The sequence below is a fragment of the Phacochoerus africanus genome, chromosome 16 (assembly GCF_016906955.1).
Source record: "Phacochoerus africanus isolate WHEZ1 chromosome 16, ROS_Pafr_v1, whole genome shotgun sequence".
NCBI lineage: Eukaryota > Metazoa > Chordata > Mammalia > Artiodactyla > Suidae > Phacochoerus > Phacochoerus africanus.
Window position 1 is genome coordinate 33,381,401 of NC_062559.1, and position 23,768 is coordinate 33,405,168.

At 40.2% G+C, this 23,768-nt stretch overlaps 2 protein-coding genes across 6 annotated transcripts in view; one reads left to right on the plus strand and one right to left on the minus strand.

Annotated features, from left to right (window-relative positions):
- Positions 1–20,343, minus strand: part of ZNF277 (zinc finger protein 277) — a 115,222-nt gene extending 94,879 nt beyond the window's left edge. For 3 of the 4 annotated variants that reach the window (XR_007132596.1, XM_047763175.1, XM_047763173.1), the window contains exon 1: positions 20,216–20,343. Coding sequence is in view for 2 of the 4 variants with exons in the window: in XM_047763175.1 (XP_047619131.1) it covers positions 20,216–20,306 (91 nt within the window). In the remaining 2 variants the exon portion in view is untranslated. The remainder of the gene's footprint in view (positions 1–20,215) is intronic. The other variant, XM_047763174.1, reaches the window with a different exon arrangement.
- A 210-nt stretch (positions 20,344–20,553) lies between these two features.
- DOCK4 (dedicator of cytokinesis 4) overlaps positions 20,554–23,768 on the plus strand; it is a 469,573-nt gene continuing 466,358 nt past the window's right edge. For both annotated transcript variants that reach the window (XM_047763518.1, XM_047763519.1), the window contains exon 1: positions 20,554–20,933. In XM_047763518.1, coding sequence (XP_047619474.1) covers positions 20,897–20,933 — 37 coding nt within the window. In that variant the 5' untranslated portion in view covers positions 20,554–20,896. The remainder of the gene's footprint in view (positions 20,934–23,768) is intronic.

The window sequence follows — 23,768 nt, forward strand, 5'->3', positions numbered from 1 at the left end:
CACCTGCTGCCAATCTCCCTTCTTCAAGTCTGCTTTCATCACTTTAGTTCCTAAGATTAAAACCCTAGTGCCTCCCTATTTTCTTTGTCAACAAATCTCAACATTTCTGCCTGCTTTTCTAGCTTAGACCTAATATCTACCTACCCTCCTTACCCAACTTCATTTCTCACTACCCTCAATTGTTTATGTTTTTTATTTTTTTTTTAAACACCAACTTGAGAAGGAATTCTTACCTGGGATTTTCCTCTCCTTGTCAGATTTAGAGTGGATTTTCCTTTTTTTCTCAGTTTACCCCAAGTTTACATGCTGAATTTAATGATTTTTGTGTTCCCAGATGCCTTAAGATCCCAAGCGGCCCACTGGGGATGAAGGGACAACCAGAGCAGATGGCTCCCTTGGCTTCACCTCACCCTCTCTAACCAAAGAGGACCAACTTTCACAGGTTTTATGTATTGGGATTTTGTGTAAGATAACTTGGAAAACTGTTCTACCGCTTAAAAAAATTTGAGAAACATTGCTCTCTAATGTACCAAATCTTTCTCCAATCAATAAAATATTGCCGGCACTTTTGTTTTATGTGTATATGGTTAGTCTCATAAATTACACTGGAAGCTCCTTAAAATTAGCTTATCTTTCTTTCCCCATTGTGCTCAGCTCAGCCATGAGCAAAAGGAGTCCATTTTGTTGACTGACTCATTTTAAAATTCATTTTGTAAATGACCTGGTGAAATTCACACTGAGGTGACCTCTACAGAGGTGAGTGACATGATGTACTGCCTCTCTGTGATGAATAGTTCACATTTTTTAAAAAAACAGTGCTTCACAGTGGATAGTGTGTAATGAAAAGTATTGGACTGATGAAGATAATTTTTTTATATCAGCAGCAAACGAGAAAGACAGGCTTTTGAGAAATGGAGGTTTTTCAATGCCTCTCAAATCAGGCCACCTAAATTAGCACTTAATCTGCAGCACTGGATCAGTTCTGGCACATACCGTTAATTTATCAATCCTATTTATGTCTTTTGGGTTTACGTAACTTCTTGCACATTGATGCAGAGATACATGAACTGGTACATTGTGCTAAACTACATGCTTGCAAAGACTGTTATTTATGTTTTCCTTATCTCATTATTTAAGAAATTCACAACTAATAAAACCTTCACTGACGTGGTTATTTCCTTTGGATTACAACTACATTTCAGATGCAAGAGGTTAGCTTATTGCAATTAAGGAGAAGAAAGACAAGGCTGCCAAGTGGAATACTGAACTGAGAATAAAGTGCCTTTGTCACCATAGGGCCCTGCTGTTCTTTAAGCATTTCCTTAAAAGGGTGAGTGAGTAGAGCAGGACAGCATGGTAAAATTGTTCCTGCAGCCAGTACACGAGTAGAGCTGTGGTTTTGAGTCACCGAGGGAAAAAAAAAATAACAAAACTCTTTTTTGGCAAAAAGGTACATTATACGTCCACAATGTCTCTAGGAGGAAAGCAACTTTGCCTGATTCCTGGAGTCTCTGAGGTAGAAGAGCCCACCTAGAATCTGGGGACTTGCAATGTCCTCTGCCAGTGATAGCCTTGGACCTCAGACACAACATTTGATCCTTTCTTGCTTCTGTTTGTTTCCTTACCTGGGCAGCAGTGATGAAGTGCACTCCTCGAATGTGTTTAGGCCACTGTATTCAAGTGTAGTGACAATACGAATAAGGTCCTGACCATGCAATCCAGTAAGACACTACAGATATTCAGCATTTCAGGCTTTGTAAAGTTGGTGAGTGAGTCCACAGAGAAACAAACAAGCTAAAGACTATTTCCCAAGATGTAGCATGAGGAAGTTCCTGGGTCAGGGATTGAATCTACGCCACAGTTTTAGCCTGTCACAGCTGTGGTAATGGTGGATCCTTAACCTGCTGTGTGCCACATAGGAGCTTTCAATACCCATACATTCTAATAGGATTTAATACTGATGATGGAAATGAAATGTGAGAAGAGGAAATGCTTAAGTTACCTTCTGAATGGAGGCAAGGAGTCAAAAACATTCCAAAGGAAAGGTGAAGGTGGTATCTTAACTAAGTCTTAAGGCATGAGTAGGGGGTCGAAAGGCAGGGAAAAATTCTAGGCAGAGAGAATATATGAGTTAGGTCTGCACTGGTGAACTGGCTAGAATATGACAAAATTTCTCCAAAATATGCGAGGATAATGAACTAACTACTCAAGAAACTTTACACATCATACTCAAGATTACAAGGTACTTCAGTGACTACAGACAAAAGTTCAATGTAGTGAGGCAGACGGGGTAAGACCAGTATCCCTAGGTATTTGATTTGGACACTACATAAAATATTTGATATGTAACCAATCTAACATAACTGCTACTAAATTGTTATTCAGGTTCAGGACTCAAGAGGATCTTGAGGAGAGGACATCCCAAATAGGAGGCAGTTTCAACACTTGCTCATCCCTTACAACACCCAGATTATCATCAACTAGTAGTTGTGCTATTGTTTGTGCACATACATATGCCTAAACTTTCACTAATCTCGGCGAAGTAGCCTTAATCTCAGTACTCCATTTGTAATCTGGTTTTCAAATTAATTCAAAGAAGCCCAATCAATCAACACAAAATAGGTACTGGAGTGGAACACCTGAAAATTAAGAGCATTATCCTGCACGAATTCATGTCAATCTACAAACTATTCCAGACCAACTACTCTGTTCTGTTCTGCAAATCTCAGTTTCTTCTATTGTCTAGTTGACACCTTGTTTCCTTTTTCCAGCAATTCATGTTGTCTTCCTTTGAGACTTTAATCCCAGGGGATTATACTGACTCCAAGCCCTATCTTAATTCCCCAGATCTCATTATTCACTTTTAAAATCACTGTCTAGTCTTTAATACATGACACAGGCAAAGACTTTAAAATCACTGTAGTTAAGGGAGAAAATCCTTTTATGGGGGGAAGGGGTGGCAGGTAGTCCTTGGATACTGCTCCATTTTTGCCAAGGGAACTCAGTGGAGAATACAGCAGAATATTTTACTTGTCTTCTTAGGGCCACACCCATGGCATATGGCAGTTCCCAGGCTAGGGATTAAATTGGGGCTGCAGCTGCCATCCTATACCACAGCCACAGCAATGCCAGATCCGAGCTGTGTCTGTGACCTATACCACAACTAATGGCAATGCCGGATCCTTAACCCACTGACTGAGACCAGGAATTGAACCCAAGTCCTCATGGATACTAGCCTGGTTTGTTACTGCTAAGCCACAAGAGGAATGCCAGAATATTTTAAATTGTTACCAGTCTTTCCTAATGAAGTGGAAACTACCATTTTATCTTTTTTTTTTTAAAGAGTAGACTCCTCTCCCCCAAATTACTGATTTCAAGGAAATACACTTGATATTAGGAAGGAATACATAAAATAAGCTGTACCCTGATCCTATGGGTTACTGATCCTAATACATGATATTAGATAGTATCATGCTGATGTTTGCTTACTTTCAGAAATGAAAGATGTCATTCATGTCTAACAAAATTGAAAGAAAAATAGCAAAAAAAATTAAGGCAATGAACTAATCTTTTAAATAATTATCAAAATGGAAAAAATAGCAGTGTGGAGATGGAAGGAGACAAAAATATATAAATACATAAAAAAATGCACTCCATCATTAGGACCAGATGGCATTCGTTAGAGATTTCAGAAGTAACTGAGCTACTCTCTCTCTCTCTCTCACACACACACACACGTGTACAACGAAGCAGTTTACCATTAAAAAGAGGTACTGCAGTGGAAGATTAAATATCTCTGAAAGGATGACCCTGGGCTTAACAGTTGTGCTAAATCAGAATAAAGGATTTGTAGTACGTATGTATGTAAGTTTTCAGTAAGAGAACAATGACAGAAACAAAGCAGCATTTCTCCTTTTTGGCTAACCAGACTAAACCTCACTCCAATGAACACATCAACATTTTAAAAATGTTTACAACAAACTGACATTTTTATTACATACACACACGTGTATATGTGCACATGCACAATTTTACAGACACAATCCCTCTCCCTCCTAAATGATGTGAGGGCTTGTTTGAAAATTCTTAGAAGATTTGTATAAAATCTAGAGCTTAATTAGGACTATCTGGTAAAATGTGTCATGGATCAAAAGAATACAGAATCACAAAGGTATATGGCTATGTTTAATTATGAAATAATATCAACTTTTCTTAGAAAGCAAAAATTTCCTAGAATAAAGAAAAATGTAACTTTAAAAATCCACTTTCATCTAGAAAATAACATTTAAAATTGCAGATTTCCACATGACAAAGTCAAGTGAGCACTCAATGACTAGGCTTTACTCCTCCATCTGTGTGCCTCTTAGATTAACTCATACCTCAAGAGTGGTTACAACCAGCAAGAGAGAAAAAGAAAACCCACAACTAACTCTGGTTGCGAAGTGGCAGATTAAATTAGTGGGGCCTGGCAAAGAGGAGTCCTGAATGAAAATATTCTTTGATTTTGGAATTTTTCCTATAGACACAGAGAAATTACAGCTGGTTCTTGAGCTGCAAGGTTACATGATGGTTTATACATCTTAGAGAGACTTATTTAGCTTGGTACCCTGTTTGGACTGCATAAGAAATGTGGTCTTCCCACAAGAGCCTCTGAAGGGTGAATTCATTTTCACATTAAAACTGCCCCAAGGCTCTTTCTATCCAGCAAATCTGATTCACTCACCTAAAACATTTCCTGTCATGTAGGAGATAACCTGAGTTCTTCTGCATGGCCCACAAGCTCTTTTTTTAATACAGCCCGGTCTCCTTTTTAGCCTTGTCTCCTACTCCACCACATCACTTAGGGTTTTGGTCATATGCAGGTGTAGGGCAACTCCAAGCCTTTCGGCCTCTTCTGTCAAGAAGACCCACCCCACCTTGCAAAGACCGCTGCCTAAGTCTCACTTCCTGGTGAAGCCTACCCAATGTCACACACTGGTTAGTAGCACAGTAGACAAAGTCATCTCATTGCTTCAGTGTGACTCTTTTATTCTGTAACATTTTCTTCTACTAGACAAGTGGCTCATTCAGGGTAGGAACACCGTTTTGTTCTTTTTGATGCCTTCAGGACCTGGCACATAATTAGCAGTCAATAAATGCCTCCTGAAACTCTGAGGAAGATCAAAAGTTTCCTTTTGACATCTAAGGAGAATTGTTTGTGTGCTTTTATTCTTAACTGTGGAGGTTCCACTAACTACATTTGGAGACCATTCAGCCTGATGGAGAACAAAGGTCCAAATCTGTGAAACTCCACATCCACATAAATAAGGGCTTGAGCACCGGATGGTTTCTTGGTTTTTGTAAGATGGTTATCATATGCAGTCTTATCTCACACTTTATCCCAGTTAATTTCCCACTACTTCTCCCTGGGGCCTGAATGTTTTTAAGTAGTTTCTAAAATATGCTTGGGATGACATCTGGCTCTTTTTTGCATGTATATTTCATGCAGGCTCAGGTACTCTATCCACCTACATGCCTGCTGGAGTCCTTTCTAGCTAGTCCTCTAGTCTCACTTCTTCTATGAAGTCAACTATGATCACCTCTTTCAAGCAAGTATTTTCTCTCTCCATTTACTTTTATCCACCTCTCTAGCCACTTACTCAGAGCTTAACCTAGTTACTGTATGTGTCCTTTCCTTTAGACTATAAGCTCAAAGAAGACAGAAACAATGTGTCCTTTTAAAATATTTCCCAAAGTGAATTATCCCCAGATCAAATATTCTGTGAATATTTAGCTGATAAGTGACAGTGTAAAGGGGGAACAAGCTTGTCATACTATACAGTCAAGACAGAAAGGCATTTATCAGTAAAACCAAAGCTGGTCACTTCAAGTAGGATATTAATATAACACCGCTAACCTTACATAACTCTCTGTATTTCATAAAATCACCTCCTAAACACACTAATATTAACCTGTGAAGTAAGAAAGATTATTATTTCTTAGTTATGAGGAAAAAGAAGTTCAGGGTAATTTATTTAAGGTCGCACAACTAATACATGAACAGGATTCTTCTGTCCCTAAGTTCAGAGTTCTTTGCACCACACTACGCTGTCAATCTCAGGATGAAACCAAATTTCAAGGACTGTAAGCATAAGGGACAAATGTCCAGCTATCAGTCAACAAGCAAAGGGACTTAGCATGTACTACGTACAATCTGGGTACCTAAAATAATATAAGATAAGTAAAAAAAATAACAATGATGGAAAGTCTCCAGCATAAAAAGACTACACATTTTAAGTAGTAAGCTATCCAAATCCTCGGTGGTAACCTTCTAGAAAGAATTTAATATTAATGAGAACAATAAGGTAAAAAAGTAAGTCCTAGAGTCCCCATCATGGCTCAGTGGATAAAAATCTGACTAGTATCCATGAGGATGCAGGTTCGATCCCTGGCCTTGTTCAGTGGGTTAAGGATCCTGCGTTGCTGTGGCTGTGGGGTAGGCCAGCAGCTACAGCTTCAATTCAACCCCTAGCACTGAAACCTCTATATGCCTTGGGTGCAGCCCTAAAAAGACAAAAAAAAAAGGGTAAGTGCCAATGTCCATAAAGTCAGGTAGTAGGTACTATCTGCTGTAGAGTGCTTAAACAAAAAGACAGGATCCTCCTCCCCCTTCCCCCACTCACATTTTTATGTGTGTACTCACTAGTGCAGACACCCCCGGCCAGATAAGAAAGAAGACTATCTGGAAACAAGGGAGTATCTTTAACACATGGAATGGCTTGAATGATGACACGCAGGACATATATTCACCTGGAACCTCAGAATGTGACCCTATCTGGAATAAAAGTCTTTGCAGATAAAATTAGGATCCTGAAACCTTAAAATCTAGAGATGAAATCATCCTGGATTAGTGTGAGCCCTCAATGAATGAAGTCATTGTAAGAGACAGAAAAGGAGATGACAAAGAGACACAGGGAAGAAGGCCACTTGAAGACTGAGGCAGACACTGCAGTTATGCTGTCACAAGTCAAGAAATGCCTGGTGCTACCAGTATCTGAAAAGAGGCAAGGAAGAGATTCTCCTTGAAAGATGTAGGAACACGGCCCTGCTGACACCTTGATTTTGGCCTCCTGGACTTCAGAACTGTGAGAATAAACTTCTGCTGTTTTAAGTCATTCCATGTGTGTAGTTTGTTACAGGCAGCCCTTGGAAACTAACATAGTGTGTATATATACGTATGTATACACACACACACACATATAGAACTATTAGAATTAAAATTTAGAATTTAGAATTTAGAAAACTATTAGAATTAAAATTTAGAATTTTAAACTATTAGAATTAGAATTTAGAATTCTAAACTATTACAATTAAAATTTCTCTCTCTACGAGCAGGTAATGGTGTTCTCCTAGATAACTATATAGTATAATATGATTAAAGCTCCAAAGAAGTGTGTAGCTAATTCAGTCTACGATTCAAGAAGAGTTCCATATAAAAAGTGACATTTAAACTAAGATTTGAAATACTAGTATGACTAAACCAGAAAAAGAAAGGGAGGCAGGATATATTTATACTGAGGATTATAATATTTATGAAGTGTAACAACGGGATACAACATAAAAAAATTATGAAAATGTGTTTGAGTTTCCACAAGTATGTATGCATTTCACAGCAGGGTCCGAGAAATAGCTAATAACATTATAATAATTTTTGATAAGCATCTATAAACCAGATGAGTTCAGAAAATGATTTATTAATGTATAAGGGACATAAGCAAATACGTAATTTTTAGAAAAGGTGACAAGATAAAGGATGCCATCCAGTTGTTTCACTTAACACACTGCTTGCCTAAATCGGTCTACTTTGAAATCACATTTAATGTAACAGAATCCTGGAGAAATGGAGACTTGCCGGTTGGCTCTAACTACTGCTAACTAAAAGTGAATAACAACGATCCCATGAATCATTTCTAAGCTAAAAAAACCCTTTCACTAAAAAATTCCTCTCGATCACATCAGTTGTGGATTTTACATCAAAGAGATGCCTGGATTCATCATTTCATTAATAAACAGTAATTCAGAAACTCTGACATTTCTGACAATGATGCCAAACACAGGCAATTAAAAAAAACTGCAACTAACCTATATTTTTGAAGTCAATGAAAACTGATAGAGAAATGTAAATTAAAATTTTATAACCTTAAATAATGTATCAAATAGCTATGGTTACCTGCCTTAACAAGAAACACAGGCTTGTTGAGTGCTCTGGAACAGTAGATCAGAAATTGGTTACTTAGGAACAACTTCTTTTATCGGTCAATATGCAAATGTACTAAGGAAGGGACACTAAAATAAACACAAGACAAAAATTTGAAGAGTTCTCAAGCTGCGCTAAAGTGCTTATACAAATATTATTTCAATGCTACCTTGAACGTTTTTAAAAGAATTCTGGCTTTCTGGATATACGAAAAGAAAATACTCCTTAGAGGATGTCATATGTCTGTGACATAGAACAAAGAATTCTGGTTGTTGGTTTTACCCTGTGCTTAATACTCTATTATAGACTCAGGGTGAACAATCTTTTCTTGAAGATGTTTACAGATGAACTGTTGGGAATGTCTAAGTTCTTAATAAATATGATCTGTTTAAGGGGGAGACAACCCTGATTAGCATTAGCATTTGCCAAATCAAATTCCATGGGTGCTAGCATCCCATTAAATGTTAATAGGTGCTATCTGAGAAAAAGGTAGTATAGTTAAATATTTAGGAAACTGCAATCTGATGTTTATTTTTTGTGACAGTCACAAAAATTGCATACTTAAGTCCTAAAGTAAGAAAGAAGTAACTTTATTCAATTCAGTATTTGCACACGAAAATCTTAGGGCAAAAGGTAGTGCAATACTTTTTCTGTCTTAGAATTTCATGGAGTCCTGAAATACTGTCTCTAAAAACAAAGAGCATACTAAATTTACATTAGTCCTACCTATGCAGATGAACAAAAAATGAGAATGCATTTTTCTATGAATGTATCTCAAAAGTATGACAGCAAAGAAATGAATTTCTTTTCACTCCATTATTTAAAAGTTTAATTCATTTTTAATTAACATGAAAGACTAAGAACATGTAAATGTGTATGGTGTGATGGACTCTGGGTTTCATGTAATGAAAAGAAAATGGGATTGTGCTCTATTTATGGAAACAATTATAACAACTGATACCTAAAGATACCTTATTAACAGGGGAAAATAATTAACATTATAGGTTTAATCCGTTTTGTCAATAAACTCTAAGATGTTTCAAAAGGAAAAAGATCAAGAACGGGATCTTTCTTTGTGGCATCAAATACCCATGTAGTCTAGGGGTCAAGAAAAAGAAAGGGTATTATCACCTTATACTTGAGAATTACATTACAGCTGGCTGATTATTCAGGATTAATGAGCTCAGGGTTAGGAGTTCAGTGGCCATATGAGCGACTGTAATGAGTTGCCTGGAGCTAAGCCCCTGCCAATACTGCCAATCAGCAAGGTAGGGGTCCCTACGCCCACTAGCAGTTTGGCTCTACTCCAGCAGGGGACCACCTCAAATCAAGCCAGTGGCCCAGTCTTCTTGGCTTCATCTCCATCTGGGTCTGGGATGCAAGTCATTGGGCATATGACTAATTTCTTGGAACCAAGCTTTAATGTATACCTTTTCTAGTAACTGAGTCTTCAATCTGCTGCCCTGATTCTGTAAACTGTCTGACCCCATGCCTTACCTGGAATCCCTGTTCCTCTAAATCTGTTTTCCTAAGGCCTTTCACTGATTTGAGTCCTGTCTCTAAAATCCAGTTTACTTGTGGTTGTGTTCCTGCTACAGAGACTCTCTCCTTGACCAAACTTTAGTTAGACCCCTCTCAACCCTTTTCTCAACCAGGCCTTGCTAGACCTGTAGAGCCTGGTTTTAGCAAGAAACCTGCTAAGTCAGTTTGGAGAGGATCCCCGACCCTCCATCTCTGATGGAGTTCTTCCATTGCTACCATACTCCAGGTGCCATCTTACTACCCCAGCTGGCCTTCAACAAGAATCTTGTTGAGTCTGCTTAGCCCTGGAAACCATGTCCTCCTAAACTGGAGCTGCCCTGCTGAGTTTATGATTAACCTCTTTATCCAAAACTTTATTCCCTTTCTTATCCCCTCTGACCTCAATCTCCAGCTAAATGAACACTCACCATCCAGAGTCAGATGACTAACATTGCTGGTGATAACATCATTCATATACAAATTCAGATTGTTTCTCCAGGGCAAGACGAGCTAATAGATCCCCACCCACGGACCACCTGGCCAGAGAATTGTAAACTAGAGACATCCTAACTCCCAAAATTACAATTAAGAAGTTTAACTCTTAACTCAAAGACCAAGTTAGAGTGGCTCTAAGGCTGTCTCCCACTCCCTTGTGTGGTGCCCTGCATTAAATCCCTGACTTTGCTGCAAACTTGCACCATCAAGAGTTTGGCTTTCTGCATTGCAGGCATGTGAACCCCTGCTCTGTTATACCAGAATCCCTTGATGTTTCCTTAATTTTCCATCACCCAACTCCCCTCAACCTAGTCCTTGTCTTTTTGCCTAAAAATCCCCACCTTTCCTTGAATCTGGAATTAAGCACAGTTTTATGTTGAGATCTTTTCCCTTCTATTGCAATAGTTGCTGAATAAAATCTTTTTTTTTTTAACCACTTTATTGTCCCACTCAGGTTTTCTTTACACTACTTGAGATCTCTCTACCTGTCTGTTCTCTGATGCTTGATTTATCATCTATATGGTGTTCTCTGCCTGCACTCTGAGCTGTCCTTGTAACAGTGCTCAAGTGGACCTCAAGCTATCAAAGACAGCTCTTCATAGTTCTCGTCAAAGAATCAACCAGCTCTGCCCTGGCATATTTTCCTAATCTCAGGAATTTCCTTATAGGACTGACTGGTCACCTGACTTTAACAACAAGGGCATATTATTAAAATCTAGTATGAGTCTCCATTATCTCCTGCTTTGGTAAATACCCATGCCTCCTGACTCAACTTCCCCTCTTCAGTACACTGTTACCTCATTAAACCCTGACTTTGTTATTCCCTTTCCTCAAGTCTGCAGAGTCAGGGTCTAACATCTGAGACTATATGATATAGCTTCAACTCAACTTTCTAAACTTTTTATTGCTCCTATATGCCCTTAGTTTTTTTTTTTTTTTTTTTGGTTCCCTCTCTTTGTCTAAGCCTAATGCTTTTCCTTATTTCTGCATATCCAAGTCTTACTCAACTTGAAGGCTCAGGACCACCTGTTCGGTACCATCTTTTGCTCAACTCCATCTTGATCACTCTGATGGTCCTTAGCACTTTCTACTTTGTAATATAGTTATTTATGCACTTAGTATCTTCCCTATTAGGCCATAATATCCTTGATGGCAAGACCTATCTTATTTTTACCTCTGTATTCTACAGCATCTAAAATACACAAGTTTGGAGTTCCCTGGTGACTCAGGGGGTGAAAGATCCAGTGTTGTCTCTGCTGTGGCTGGGATTGCTGTTGTTGTGGGGGTCTGACTGAAGGTTCGACCGCTGGCCTAAGGACTTCCGCAGGCTGTGGGGGCAGCTACAGAAACTTGCACACAGCAGATGTTTAATAAAAATTTTTGAATGAATTCTCAGTTCTATCAAAGCTCTTTCAGATATGCATCATTCAATAAAACATGTAAAGGAGAGAGGGTGGGGTAAGATGCCATGCATTATAAGGATCAATCCATAATCTCTTGGATTAAGAGACCCTAGAAGCTATCTATTGCCAGTGGTTCTCCACTAAATTTCTAGCTGGATATGCTTGATTAATGACATTCACATGTGCAACTAATGTGTAACTAATTCTCAAGGGAAAATCAAAATACCGTTTTTTTCTTTGCTACAAAGACTCTGATATATATATAATTGGGCTTCCTAGCTAAAAGCCTACCTTCTCTTTCTTTTATTTAGATTTGTAAGATTAGTTGAAAGCATGCTAATGTAAACAAATTCTCTGGTTTACAAACCAGGAAATCTTAACCAGGAGTGCAAATAACTTCTTTAAAATCACAGAACCAAGAGGAAGCATGAGTGGGCTTAAAACCCAGGTCTTCTGTCCAGTGGGCTTTCCACTAAACATACTGACTATGATCACTGATGCTGGAAAAACAGCACACAGCTCCAGGAGATAATCAATATTACTTTCCTTCATGTGGGTGCATATTTATAAAGCATTCAACAGTTACCCATCAACTAGTTTGTAAGAAATTCCAATATGCTTTCAGACTCCTTTTCCCCTTCCTCTTCCCTCTTCCATCTGTGGAAATTAGTTGTACGGTGCTTTAGCAAAGATAGCTTGATTGATGTTACATTACTGTTCAGCAACAGTTCCCTCCATTAATTGCTTTATAATGGTAATTACGATTTGTGGTACAAGATATTTTCTTTTCTAATTGGCTATTACTGGTGAATAGCAGCTTGTTACATAACAGAAGACTGTGTTAAATAAATAACCACAATTACAATTCTGAAGTCTTTCTCTTAAAAAACAAGTCTAAGCTTTTGGATAAAAACACTAAAAAAAAAAAAAAGAATTGTTAAAGGCAAGGCCCTCTGTAATTACTTGGGGGAGGGTTCATCTTTTAGTTGAGAAAAAGCATGAAATAAGGACAGTGTTAGGGAAACCAGGAGATGGAGCATGCATTTCCTTTCTTTTAAATAACCACATTTAAAAGCTTTACTCTGCTCCTCAGTCAATGAATACAAATTGCAGATCCAAATGTATCCACTTCTTCCCAGAGTGTAATATGAACAAAGAAAGGGCTCTCCCATTAGCTCTGGTAAAATATGAATGTGGAGCACCCCCCACCCCCAATTACATTGAAATGTCCCCAAGGATAAGGCCAGGGGTTTCTTCTTCACTTGTGGCCCACACAGTCCCCAAAGTGGAGCTGATCCACAGTTACCACTCAGCCAACACCAGATGCCATCATCATGGCACTGTCACAAAAGTTGAGGTGAACCAAAGCAGTATGTGACAGTCCCTGTCCCAAAGGGTTTACGTATTATAAAACCACAGACATGTCTTGATTCAAATTCTAATGTTAGCCTGTAAGCATTTTAAAGTCATAGTTCCAAACCATTGTAGTAGCAGTGGCAGTTGTGATGAAAACAATAGTGAGGTCACATGACTTGCTCAAGGCCAAACAGGTTTTAACTGACAGCTATTTTGGAATCCAGTTTGTCCAATTCTAAAAACCCACTGCTCATGTGCCAGACCTTCATAGAATCACTCATCTGTATATTTTCATAGTGTATCAAAGTTTACAGAGTGCCTCACTCAATCTCCCAAGAATACTTTAGCTACAGCATTTTTATAATGAGACTGAGGCTCAGAGGGCTTAAATGATTTTTTTCCAAGGTTCATACTGCTACAAAGGAGCAAATTCAGTATCAGAATCCAGGTTTCTAACTCTCTCTCTCTCTTCTTTTTTTTTTTTTTTTTTTTTTGCTTTTTAGGGCTACACCCTTTGCATATGGAGGTTCCCAGCCTAGGGGTCTAATGGGAACTGTACCTGCAGGTCTACACCACAGCTCACGGCAACACTGGATCCTCAACCCACTGAGCAAGGCCAGGGATGTGACCTGCGTCCTGATGGATGTTAGATGTTAGTCAGATTTGTTAACTGCTGAGCTACGATGGGAACTCCCAGATTTCTAACTTTTTTTTTTTTGGTCGTTTTCTAGGGCCACACCCATGATATTTGGAGGTTCCCAGGCTAGGGGTCTAATTGGAGCCGTAGCTGCCGGCCTACACCAGAGCCACAGCAACTTGGGTTGCATTCGTTTTTGCTGTGTCACGACGGGAACTCCAGATTTACAACTCTTAATTCAGGTTTTCCTTCCACACATATTTGCTCAATGTACTGATTAAATATATACTACACATAAAAAGCTCTAAAGTATCCCACATTAGTTTATACCACTTAAAATAGTCTATCACTTCTCAACTGTTGACACCCCTTCTGGCTTCCCTCTGGCCCCCATTTAAACAAAGGTTTTAAGTCCTGTTTAGGCCTAAAAACTTTACGTGGTCCCTGCAGCTAAAGACAGTACTCAACCCCAGTTGCCTATCTTACAAATAAATGACACTGGTCACAAAGAGCTTTGGCCGAGATGTAAAGAAAAGGCAGAAGATTGATCAGACAAATTCATCACCACTTCTGGAAAAAGCTGCCCTGCTCACCTTTGGGTCAATGAAGTCAGTAGAACACATTTGTTCCAGCAAGAGATGGTAATTCTTCAAGGCACTGTAAGTGAAGTGCCAATTCATTGAGAGTCTGATAAGTTTTTTAAATAAATCACAGCAAAACTAAACCCGAGCTCTGGCAAAGTTCTCCAAGAACAGCTAATAAAAGCATTTAACGATTCAACTGCTGGACAGGCAGTTTATGTACACTTCTTGTTTCGATACACTTAGGGATTTATGTTTAGAAGAAAGCAGGACTTTTATTATTTGAACCTGTTCGACAGCATCTTCAGTTTTTCAAACATGTGTTGTGGAGGGCAGTGCTGCTCTTTTACATGAATGGAAGGTCTATGTCAATCAATGAGAAATGTACATAAATTCAGTGTCTGATACTGTAAGTATCTACCAAATCCCTCCACAGAAGCCTGGTCATAAAATGGAAAAGACACATTAAGGTTGTAGCGCTCAAAATTATCACCCGTATCACCTTAGGCACACATGGTCTACACTTATGACTGAAATAAAAGTCATCATCTATTGAAGACCGGGCAGCTCATTAATCATTTCAACATTCCATCATGACAGATAATGACTATTATTTCACAGATGAGAAACTGAGTTCAGAGGCTGTTTAACTTGTCTGTGGCTGGTAAGTAACCAGGATTTGATAGTGAATTGTTCCAACCTCAGAATGTACACTTACACTCTTTTCTAATACCACTTCACTTCTCTATATGAACATTAACTTTAGACACATTTATGTTTACGGAAAGTGTTTCAGACCTCATCTAGTGGAATTTAGTTACTATGAGACATCTTTGTAACAGTAAATAGGATAAAAGTTCTCTGTGACCTTGTGTAAACTGCTCTTTGTACCAGTTTCCTTATTTGTAAATAAAAAGGAGATAATATGAGTATCTACTTCAGGGATGTTGTGAGACAAAATGAAGTAAGATCTGTAAAAAAACTGGAAATAGCACTTGGCACAGTTACTGCTCAAATGTTAGCTACCATCAGCATCATCATTATGATAATATCTCCTTTATAATATTGCCTCTTAATATTCTACAAGTGGGGTCCCACATATGTTTTAAAGGAAAACAAAAGGATGTTCTGAAGAAGGCCCCTTCAGAATCTTATACCAAACCTAGCACAGGTAATTCTTTTTCTTCCATGACACCCTCTGGCCTGTACCTTGCAAGGCCATCCCAGTATGTCAGATTATCTGAGCTTGCTGACTCTGAATGTGGGTGTTATGTGTGAAGAGCTGGGAGCTGGATATGAGGGGGCAGTGCTGGGCAGGGGTGAGAAAGGGTATAGAAGAGAATATAAAAGGCCTTCAGAGCGCATAGTTGCAATACCAATATGGGGCACCAGCAGACACTCTAACAATCCCTAGGAATGCATGGGCGGACTAAGCAGTTATCACCACCACATTCCTAAGCTTCGCCTCGGTTACACCACAATTTAGATTGCCTCCTAAGTGAATTGGAGAGTAGGCGGTTTTATGGTTCAATTAGGCATATTTTTATACTGAATGTAACTGATATTTATTGAGTTTCAACTTTATAAAAGGAACTTTATGTTGGGTTTTCATAAATATACAATTCCATGAAATAATCAGAGCAACTCTGCAAGGTAGGCAATATATCTACATTTTCATAAATGTAGCAGATACGCAATAGAACTATGTTACACAGCTCCTAAATGTCAGAATTGAAATTTAAATACAGTTTTTCCAAGATAGGGTCTAGTCCTTTTTCCAATGTCATGTCAAATATATGAGACTGGACCTAAGCATTAATGTTGGAAATGAGATGACAACCTGTGGAAAGTTGGATAAAAGCCATACAGAAATTGGAAGACAGATTTCAAAGTCTCTGCAGCAGTTCACTCATAAGGTTACAATGTTATAAAGGAAAGAACTGAAGTATTCTTGTAAACATTTAATCATTATCTAAACACTAACACTTCACTTAAAAAAGACTGAAAAACTATGCTAAAATGCTAACTATGATTACCTCTGGCAAAGTATCATCTTCATGATGCTATTTGCATCTTCCAGTTGGGATGCCTAATTTTCACAAGCATATAACATCTACTCAGTTTTTTATTCTACTCAGTTTTTTATTCTACTTTAATACGTCGCTTAAAATACTAGTCATTTTAAGAATTTTGGATAAATTTCATACAAATCCTAACTGCTAAATTGTTATAGAGGGTTGACTACACACAGTTCTGATAAGCACTGGATGTATGAAAGTAAGATAACTCTTGCCCTCAGGAAGTTCACAGTCTATTGATGTAGAAAAAAACTGCCAACAACTAACTATAATCTGATATGGAAAGTGTGATAATGGACACTTGGGAAGGGAAGCAGGGTATGGATGATGAGGCTTATAAAGTAGATTAGAACCTTAAATACCACATGTTAGAGTTACTCTAAAGATCTGATTAAAGACTCATGAATATATTTGAGTTTTGGAAGATGGATTAAGAGAGAGAAAATCAAGAGTCAGTGAGATCAATAGGAAGATTTTGTAATCATTCAAGCTAGAATTCAGTTCTGGTCAAACATTTATTAAATACTGCCAAGAATAGGGTCGAGCAGACAAAAACCAATGACAAGGTTTTAGTTCCCAAAAACACAGCTTGGAGATTCTGGACACAAATAATTCAGCAGTGATGGTGAGGGTTAGAATAGTGGCTATTCTAAGAGATGAAGAGAAAGAAGGGATTCAAAAGATTCTTTCAGGCACAGGAAGGTAAGACATGGTAACTGATCAGATTTAGGACCTGAGGGCAAGACAGAAATCGAGGGTGCTTCCTAGGTTTTTAAAGCTTGATGCTATTTATCAAAATGGGAAATACAAGAACGAGAAGATGACACCACCTGCTACCCTCATTTCTTCTAGAGACATCACAAATGAGTTAATAAGGTCTCCAGAGGAAAAGAATTATAAATCCAAAGAGGTATTACCATGATCATCATCTACTGGGCATGCATTTGCAGAGGAAAAAAGTTGACTCTGTCAGACTCCTATGATACCGATGGAAGCACAGGTTGACACTGTCAGAAGAAATCAACTTCATCGGAAAAATTTCCCCAGTAATATCCCCAAGTGTGAGAAATGTTAAAAGGTTTATTACCTGTTCTTAATTTTAGGGGACAATATGAAATGCTAGTTACTGTTCAAATGGTTGGAAAGCAATGTTGTGGAAGATTAGGGCCTTCCCTGGAAAGAGATGGTGCCTCAGGAAGTATGATACACAGACCTCAGGGAAGGTGCTGAACCTGCATGCATACTACCCAGTGACTCATTCTAGCAGAAATTTGTAGAATTGCAAGGATTCCTATAAAAAGACTCCCTAGTCCCTTCTGTTTCATAATATAAATACACAGATTGATATTTTAATTAGAATTAGAGAGAAACCTGTTAAAAGAGGCATTTTTCAAGAAATCAGTGATTTTATAGGGGAAGACATTTTTGATAACTGAAGTAGTTGCTTTAATGGAAAAATATGAATCTACATTATTTCCACCAAAACCTGTATCACACTTTGCAGGCTTGTAAAAGAATGTTGGTAAAGTCACAGGATAATAAACAGGTTATTAAGAGATTTTTTTTTTTTTTTGCTTTTTAGGGCTGCACCCACAGCATATGGCATATGGGGGTTCCCAGGCTAGGCACTGAATCAGAGCTATGCTGCCGGCCTACACCAGAGCCACTGCAACGCAGGGTCCAAGCCACGTCTGCAACCTACACCACAGCTCATGGCAATGCCAGATTCCTAACCCACTGAGCAAGGCCAGGGATCGAACCCGCAACCTCATGGTTACTAGTCAGATTCGTTTCCGCTGTGCCACAACGGGAACTCTGAAGAGAATTTTTAATGACAACCTTAACACATATAAAAACAACATAAAAATCAACCATTAAACTTCCATTGACTGCTACAAATCAGTGAGACTACTAGGCAGTTCTGCTGCTCAATATCTTTGTTGTAAAATTGGAACCTAAAATTACGCTTCCTATCAGTTACTCAATTCAATCTAATAGTTATCTAAAAATTCATCCTGAATTAATGCTGGTCATCACAGTTTGGTAAGTATATGGAGAAAAGAATATTCATACTACTACTGGTAGGAATTTCTATATACACTCTTTAAGAGGAAAATCTGATATCTACCACAATTTTAAATGTGTGTCATCTTTGACCCAATTCCTCAAGAAATACACACCTGGTGAACAAGCATGTATGTAAAGTTGTTCGCTACATTACTGAAAAACTAAAGCTACAGTATACGTTCATTAACAGAGGAAAGGCTGAAGTAGGGTATGTCCATACTATGGAATACTACGGGCATAGTCCTTGAAAAGAATGAATCAATAAATGTACCGATGTAGAAGAATGTCTCTAACAGATCATTGTGAGAAAGAAGGTGACAGATCTTTATGCTTACACGGAATGAGCCCTTTTTATTTAAAAAAACCCCAAAACTATACAGATGTGTGTCACACAGCCATATATTAGAACACACACCAAACCTGTAAAAGTTGTTACTTTGGGAATGGGACTGTGTGTGATGGGGAAACTCTGAAATGTTGCAGTTTTTTACCTTACACATTTCTGAACAGTTTGAACAGTTTATAACGAAAAGTTTTATAATTTAAAAACAAGTAATGATATTTAAAAGTTTTACAATGTTTTTGAAAGGCACACCGTTTTCTTCTTTATGAGTTAATCTATGAGATCAATTTACAAAGGATTCCACCTTCAAATGTTCAAACACGTAACCCTCTGGAATTTTGAGAAGCTGGAAAACCTTAAGAGTATGTTACTGTTAGATAAGATCTGACTATATGCCCAACCCTGGAATGAATTGTTTAGGATGTGGATATAACTCAATATTTAAGTACGGAGCTTACCAAAGATTTCTTTGGCAGAGGTGCTGAAATAATTTCAGAGGTAGGAAGTTCCACTAGGATGGGAAGGGGGAAGACATAGCACAGTCTGTGTGCTAAGACAAAAATGTCAATTTAACCACGAACGCAAAAGCAAAGAAAGAAATTTTACAAAACCGCAATAAGGGTGGAGAACTAAATTGAAGCTCCAAACCATGTCCATTAGAAAAACACAACTAGCTGTGTTAAATTACACATCAAATCAAAAAAGAAGGGAGTCAGGTGGGGGATAAATATATAGATTAAAGGTAAAAGAATTGGGCTAGGAATTCTAAAGATAATTCCCCAGCAGCTTTCAAAGTTTGATTTTTTTGCCCTCTGCACCGGATAAAAGGACAACTTGAAAGTTAGGTAAAGCCAAAGGAGCTGTGAAGATTTTCTCTCAAGCCACGAGAGCCAATTGCCGCTTCTTTCCTCTTGCTCCAAGGACCCAGCTCCACCAATCCCGGAGAATGCCAAGGGCAGTCAATGAGCAACGGGAGAAGCTCTGAGAGCCACACACTCTCCCTTCAGAGGCTGCTCGAGCCAGCCACTGAGAAAATCTGGGGAGTGCAAAGCAGCGACCAGTCTGCAACTGGAAATCCGCCCGAACCCAAATAAAACTTATCTTCAGAGGCCAAAGTAAGCAAATCGAAGCGGGGGTAGGGTACTGGCGAGGAAAACGCTGCTAATCCCAGAGTTAATAGCACACAGGCCGGAACCTGACCTGACCCACGCCCACTCACTCGGCAGAGAGCGCAAAGGTGCGAGCTCCAAAGGCAGGATAAACGCTCAGAGAACTTCCTTGGCTTCGGAAAGGCCATTCCATCCCATTTTCTCTTCCTTCTCAGAAAGACCCCTTCAAGTTGCCGCCGCCCACCCCACCATGTCCCTCGGGGCCCCTCATGTGGCCCCTTCGCGCCCCCAGGTGGCCTTAGAGCTGGGGTCCGCCCCGCAGTCAGCTGCACTCTATGTGGGAGAAAAAGGAAAATAAGCCACTTGCACCTCAGAGGTACTGTACTCACCCTCATAAGTGAAAACTCCGGCTCCGCCGCTGCTGCCATCACCGTCTTCCTCCTTTCGGGGAGCAGCCCCCTGGGTCTTGGGAGAAGCCATTACGCGGCTGAAGAAAAAAGGGAGGGTCACGGGCAGGAGCGCAACCAATGGAAACGCGCCTAGAAACGAAGTCCCCATCGACGCGGCGTTTCCTCCACTCCCACGCCGTGCCGTCACGTTCTGGACCAATAGGACGTGACGATCAGAACATAACCCCGCCCTACATGCTAATGCCACGCCCCCTTCCGGGATGGAGAGACCCAGAACTACAATTCCCAGTGTGCTGCGCAGGCTCTGGGCAGGGAGGGCTGGAAGAGGCGCTGGCGGGCGGGGGTGCGCCCGAGAGTGCCCCGGCGTGTTCGCTTAGTTCAGTGAATCAGAACAATGACTGCGCCGCTGGGTTCCCGGGAGCGCGTCGGAGGACTGTGAGCAGCCGCTGCCTGGAGAGCGGCGGGTGGCGCAGCCTCGGCCGCGCGGTGTCAACCTCGGACTCGCGAGCTTCCAGTGCAGACCCTGCCCAGCGCCCGCAGCCCGCGCGGAGCCGCCGGGCTCCAGCGCTGCAGACGCTACTCCGGAGCTGTGCATTGTTGTGAGCGGGAGAAGGGGTGAGGGGATTACAAAGCCCGAAGACCCCGAACCCCTCTTTAGCCATGTGGATACCTACAGAGCACGAGAAATACGGCGTGGGTGAGTCTCCGCGGGGCGAACTTTTTATTCCGCTCTGGCCGGAGCGGGTGCGTATTTCGCGTCCTTGCCCTGGCGACTCTCTCTTCTCCCGGCTGGAAATGCCTCATCCTGGCATCGCTCTGCGGGTTCGGGGCTTTACCCAGCCAGCTCCGGGCAGAGGGGTGCGCTCTGGGGTCTCGCCGCTCAGTGTCTGATGGGCGCTCCGGGCAGCGGCTGGGGGGAGCGCGCGGCCAGCCCGCCCGCTGCAGGCTCTGCCTGCGGAGTTTGTAGTGGCGACGGGGCGTGTGTGTGTCAAGTTGCAAGAGGAGAGCGAACCGCGTTCCTCTCCCGCTTCTACCTTTCCCCAAGACGGCAAGGGCTGTAAAGATTTCCCAGGGTGGAGAGGGAGACAACAACAATCGCGCTAAGTGAACAGCCCCAAAACAGAAGGGAGGCGCAGAACCTTCCTTCTGCCTCCCTTCAGCATTCCCAGAGTGCGGAATGTGGCACCGTCCTCAAAAGAGCCGCTCTGACAGAGTCCGGCCGGGGACTCTCATCCCGGGTTACCGGGTGTGTGTGTTGACGGGCGGGGGGGATTGGTAAATTTCAACATCTGCGCCGCTCTGCTCTTTGGTCTTTGGAGGGGAACCGGTATTTCAGCAATGTTTTTACTTCTGACCACCCTCTCTGCCCGGGGTGAGCCGGTGGGGGTGGTGATGGAGGACAGCTGTGGAGCGATAATGGGGAGAGGGAATCGGAAAGCTTGGGTCTTAGAGGCACGGAGACGGCTTTTGGGGAAGGACTACCCTGACACTGGTGTTTGGAGGAGAAGGAACAGGGTAACGCTCGCCGTTCTGTGCAAAGGTGAACAACAAAGGACATTAATGTTGACGGATGAATACAGGAGTCTCCCTTCCTTTCCCTCCTCCCATTTCAGGCCGATTACAGTTCCCGTTTTTGTTGTTTGATTTCAGCTGGGTCGCCCCTTGACAGTTACTCCTTTTAGGGTAGTGACTATTAAGAAGCCAGGCTCTCTGACAAGCCTGTAGCAGCCAAATGCAATTATAACCTCTCAAAAGATTTAACAGAGAGAAAGCGTTATGGATTTTACTAACAATCTTTGTTTCCTGTAATGCCCTGTCCTGCTGATTGGTGGACTTTTTTTTTTTTTTTAATAAATTGAGTATAGGTCTAGTGATTTAGATAATGTGTAGGTATCTGCTTATGTTCTAAATTCATTTTTCTATGATTTAAAAAATCTGGAAAGCCTTTCCAGGGAGTCATAGTCATAAGATTATTATTTTTTTTTTTCAACTTAGCCAAGGGATAGGATTTTGGAGTCCCCTGAAAGGACTGTGTAATTAAACAAAGTCAATCTCCTATATTACATTAGCTTTCATTCTGGATTTTGACTGGTTGGCAAGACAATAGTTTGTCCAGGACCCATCTTTGAGAGGGGGTTCCAGCTTTTCCTGTCTTTGAAGCGTTAAGAGGAGTCTTTGCCAGGCACTGTACTGGCAAAACATAGACATTTCCTTCTCTTCACTCGCCCCCTTTTTGGGATAGATTAGCCCTTGCAAGGGAGAGACATTGCCTTAGCTGAACTGGTGAGGAACCGAGTTCCCTTGTCACCAGGCGTAACATCCAGTGCAGGAAGCACAGACATCAAGCAACACTGTCCCGTTTGGAGTTCATCCCAGATGTTGCTTTCTTCCAAGTGTTAAATTATACAGATTATGGAGGGGATTTATTTTCTTGATTTCTTTATGTGCCAGGTCACAGCTGGGGTGCTTGTATTGATTAGTTCTTCTCTTGCCTTTCTTTGCAAGCTGTGGGCAGAGGCTTAAAACACACTGTGGGGTTTCCTGGAATGGCAAACCGGATGTTATCAGTCAAATGTTTTGGGCTGCAGCCGACACCTCGCCTTTGGGTGGTTGTGATTTGGTTGCAGAGGAGGTTGGAGGAGGTAGAAGGGTGAGCACACACTTGGGAAAAAGGAGGTTTAGTGAGATGAGAGCAGAGAGGGGTTCATTGTGCTCATTTATACAATATCACACATAGAGCACTGTGTGTGTCATCTTTTACTATATTACATTATAACATGTAATTATAGTATATGAAGTTAATCATCTTTTATTAATTTTTGAACATTTGGCTTATGGAATGCTTAGCTGTTTTTTAGAATCCATCTGTTAGGTGTGTGTGTAGTGAAAATTTTGCTAGAATATTTATGTGTGGACTTTATTTCTCACCATAGCGAGCACTATTTGTAGCTGCCTATGCTGCAAGTTGTTATTTATTAATAAACTTGGTTAGAGTTTATGCTTTCCTTGCCTAGTTTTTTTTAATAAGTACTAAGAAAAAGATATATGATGGTCCCAAATGTTTGGCTGATATCAGGTATCATAGTATTTCAATTTCTTTATTCTTTGAAATAAATTCATCTTTGTAACTTTGAGTACTTGAAGTTTCCATGCAAATTGTATATTTCTAATATAATACTTCTTATCTGCCACCCATCATGTACGAAATAATTGAATGTTTTTATACATTAGTGTTTCACTTTCAAGCAACCTACTATGAACAAGGATGAAATTACTTAAATTTCATACCCGTAGTAGGGTATATCGGAGATAGAAATTCTTTTCAAACCTGTTATGTGGGCTCCATCTCCTTCATTTAATTGATGAACTGTCTTACAAGAATGTATATTTATTCATATACCTGAGTGTTCTAGGGAATTACATAGGTATAATGATAAAGCTAGGATCCAGTGTGATAAGGAACCTTGTGAAAACGTGTTAGTAGGCACAATGATAGGCATATTTTATCTTGGGAAATTCTGTTTAGCTCTTG